Source organism: Psammomys obesus, unplaced genomic scaffold, assembly GCF_907164565.1.
Source record: "Psammomys obesus unplaced genomic scaffold, mPsaObe1.curated_primary_1811, whole genome shotgun sequence".
In the NCBI taxonomy this organism is placed as follows: domain Eukaryota; kingdom Metazoa; phylum Chordata; class Mammalia; order Rodentia; family Muridae; genus Psammomys; species Psammomys obesus.
The window spans coordinates 9,237,062-9,241,121 of NW_026596088.1; the positions used below are offsets into that span (position 1 = coordinate 9,237,062).

The following is a 4,060-nucleotide window of genomic DNA, read 5'->3' on the forward strand; positions in this document are numbered from 1 at the left end:
ACACACACACACACACACACACACACACACACACACACACACACTTTAAAATAATAATGGAAAGAAATGGAAAAGCCCTCGAAAGACAATCTTCAGAAGCAGTTAGAGAATACTTCTGTACTCTTAAGTAATTTTCCTGATGTTGAGAGCTTGATTACAGGAAAAAATTACTAAGAATGATACACTAAAGCAGAAAGCAACTCCTCTTCCTCAGATTTTATGAGAAGTGTGAATATAGAGCAAGTAGAAATACATATAGTAAAGCTCATGCTGTTTCCTCTAGATTTTGTCATTGGTATGTCACTGTATTCCTTTATTACCTCTATAAATTCCCTTTTCATTTCTTGTAAATACTCACAGTTTTTCAATTAAAATGAGCTTGAATATATTTCAGTAGTGATTACAACTTCCTGTGAGACAATTTCTTTCGTGCCATCCTCATGTGGTTGAGAACTGGCAATAACAAGTAAACTGAGATACTGTGTAATAATAATCTAAATTGATAAGTTAAAGAAAGTGTACAATGCTGTTTTTAAGTAGGAATCTGAAGTTTCTGTGATTTTTTTTTTTTTTTTTAAGGTACTAGTTAAACAGTTGGATAATATCTTAGCTGCTGTGCACGATGTGCTTAATGAAAGGTGAGTAACTAATAATGGTCACATTTAGGTGACTTTGAAGGTAATTGTAGAAACTATTACAACAAACATGATGTACCCTGTACCACATCACTAAGTCTTCATAAACCTGTTATTTATTTGTTAATTATAGTTGAATACAAATGGAATCTTCTTGAAAGAGAACTTTCTTTCCTAAGCATTGGCTTGTGGAAAGACATGAGTTGGTACTTTTTCATAAATGCAAGTTACTGTTCCAGAGAGTTTTAGAAATGCTTAGAGAACAGAGGGAAAGGGGAACTTCATTCTTCAACTCATCTCTAGGCTTTTCAAAAGGTGTGCAAAGATATCACAGAATTCCAGTATTGAAATACACTCAAGTTAGTAGGTCACTGATGTTTTATTTTACATAATTACTTAATGTTATACTTTGTTCTTGCTTTAAGTTTGTGTGGTTTAGCTACTAAATATTTACTACTTTGGAGTTCTTTCTTACAGTGCATTACAAAGAAATGCAGTGCATTTTCTAATAGTTTCCTACTGCCTCTTTTTGTGAATCATTTAGAATTGGAACTTGAAGCCTGCATTTGAGCAGGCTTTAATGTTTCTTCGTAAATGATTTTGTATAAGAAAGCTAATGTCTGATAAGGTACTTTTGAACCTTGTAGAATACAGAGGATACAGAATGGGTAAAATTCCATCTTTTTATTTAGTTTGAGCTTTGGAAAGTCATTTAGGAATTTTTTAATACATGGGAGACATTCTTTTGTAAGATGCTTCATACTTTCATCCTTGAAGACTAATGCCTTTGTGTTTTGTTTGGTTTGCATTAAAATAAACACAGTAGCAAGTTGCTTCAGGAGTTGAGGCAAGAGGGAGCTTGCTGTCTTGGCCTCCTCTGTGCTTCTTTGAGCTACGAGGCTGAGAAGATCTTCAAGTGGATTTTTAGCAAATTTAGCTCATCTGCGAAAGATGAAGTAAAGCTCCTCTACCTGTGTGCTACCTACAGAGCTCTGGAGACAGTTGGGGAGAAGAAAGCCTTTTCCTCGGTGATGCAGGTAAGAGCCAGGGACCGTAGGAGAGTAGAGTGAGGTGGAGGACAGGGCTTAGCTGCCTAATATTGAGCACATGACCATGCAGATGATGTGTCTTTTGAGTTTGAGTAAAGCTGGGTATAAAGTAATTTTAAGCATTTTTATCTTTTTATTTTTTTAGAAGCTACCCTTTGAAGTTGTTCAATACTTGAAATTGACTTGCAGTTTTCAAAGTAGGAACATTACTGAGAGAGTTGGCTCACAGGGGCCCTCACAGCTATTGAGAGAGACAAAAGCTAACAATCACAGTTAATTTCTAAATATTTTTGTTCTCTCCTCCCCTTCTCACTTCCCTAAGTTTAGGTTTGATAATGATAAAAATTATTAATCCAAATAATGCAAACACTAATTTATGAGTGAATACCAGCTTCTGCTTAGTTCTACTTCTGAATATCTGGATATGTGGAAAAGCTTGTTTCAATTTAGTGTTTTGGTTGAGTTTTTTTGAGATAAGGTCTTACTGTGTGGTGTGGACTGTCCACTAATGCCTCAACCTCTCTGTCTTAGCCTTGAGTGCCATGTGCTGGATCTGACTTTTCAGTTTGATCTGAGCAACATATATGCAACATTTTTTTGTTGAGGGACTGTTTGAAAAAAATAAGTTATTTGGTACCTGGAATAGCCGATGCACACTTACCCACTTATTTTACTTTTTTATTCATCTATCTTTCCATCTATCCATCCATCCATCCATCCATCCATCCATCCATCCATCCATCCATCCATATTTTTGAGAGGAAAAGTCTTACTATGTGGCCCTGGCTATTCCTGCCTCTCTCTCTTAAGTGCTGGGACTAGAGGCTTGTGCCACTATGGCTGGCTTTGTTTGCTTTTTTACTGCTCATAAATGGCTTTATTTTGATTAATTGAAAAAATATATAAGAAATGCCCATATATTTTTTCCTTGATTATAGAAATTATTGGGGAAATTGCTAATAATTACTTTTAACTGAACAACATAGCAGCAAATTAGTCTAATTTTACACAGTTTTTATATAAGTATTTTCTAACTGTAGTTTGAAAGATTCCAAGTTATCAGTTGAATAACTTCATTTTTTGTTGTTGTTGGTTTTTCAAGGCAGGGTTTCTCTGTGTAGCCCTGGCTGTCCTGGAACTTGATGTGTAGAACAGGCTGGTATCTGTTTCCCCAGTATTGGGATTAGAGCCATGTGCCACCTCTATCTGTCTTAAATACTTACTCTTTACTCAGACTTACCACACTTCTTTAAATCTTATCTGTCTGTCTGTCTTTTGTCTGTCTGTCTATCTATTTGTGGTGGGGAGTTGCTGAAGAGTATACCCCAGGCCTCATATACATTAATAATGCTACTGCTGAGGTATACCTTCATCCCCTGTTTAATCACACTTTGCTAACAACTGTTACTTTTATTTACTTTTTGTTTTTTTAGGCAGGGTCTCACTCTGTAGCCCAGGCTAGCCTGGAACTCATGATGACCTCCTGTACCAGCTTTTCAGATGCTGGAATTACAACGGTATACTACTATATCTGCCTTATAGGTTTTTAAAAATATTTTTTGGTAGGTGAGGTATGAGTGGTACGCATGCGTTTGGAGGCCAAAGGTTAATGTTTGTTGTTTTCTTTTATTGATCTCCACCATAGTTGTTTGAGACAGGGTCTCTCAGTGGCTGGCCAATAAACCCAGTGGCCTGTTTTTCTCCGTTCTCCTCCCCTCATAGTGCTTGAGTTACAGGCATGTGCTACCATGTATGGCCTTTACTGGGTGCTGGCAAGTGAACCCAGGTCCTTATTTATATGAGTAAAGTGCTTGTGTAACAGGCACTTTATCAACCTACCCATCTTCTCATCTTTTATAGTTTTGTTTTCACATACACAATCTTTGTGGAAGTATTTGAAGATAAATTAAAATGTAACAATTCACCTTGATAGAATTTTAGTATATATCACTGAAGAATAAGTGTGTTTTCTTCTATAGCAGCAATATTATATATCCAAGGAAAGGCATTTTATTTTCTATAAAATCTATGTTCAAATTTCTGAAATTGCTCTTAAGGTACCATTTATATCTGTGGTTCTCATGACCCAGGAGCTCACTGAAGATTCGAGCATTGCCTTTGGTGCTGTCTTTTTGAGACAGGGTTTCTCTGTCTTGGCTCTTCTGGAGTCACTTTGTAGATAAGGGCGCCCTCGAACTCCCAACAATCCTTTGCCTCTTTGAGTGCTGGGGTTAAAGGCGTGCATCACCATGCCCAGCTTGGTACTGTCGTTTAAAACTTGCACAAGAATAGTTTTACACACTCCTTGTTTTATTCTACTTCCTTCCTTCCTCCCTCCCTCCCTCCCTCCCTCCCTCCCTCCCTCCCTCCCTCCCT

The 4,060-nt window shown here is 37.0% G+C and overlaps 1 protein-coding gene across 4 annotated transcripts in view; it reads left to right on the forward strand.

Annotated features, from left to right (window-relative positions):
- Smg1 (SMG1 nonsense mediated mRNA decay associated PI3K related kinase) overlaps window positions 1–4,060 on the forward strand; it is a 102,113-nt gene that overhangs the window by 31,219 nt on the left and 66,834 nt on the right. For 3 of the 4 annotated variants that reach the window (XM_055627635.1, XM_055627634.1, XM_055627633.1), the window contains 2 exons: window positions 580–638; window positions 1,459–1,672. In XM_055627635.1, the coding sequence (XP_055483610.1) occupies window positions 580–638; window positions 1,459–1,672 (273 nt within the window). The remainder of the gene's footprint in view (window positions 1–579; window positions 639–1,458; window positions 1,673–4,060) is intronic. The other variant, XM_055627632.1, reaches the window with a different exon arrangement.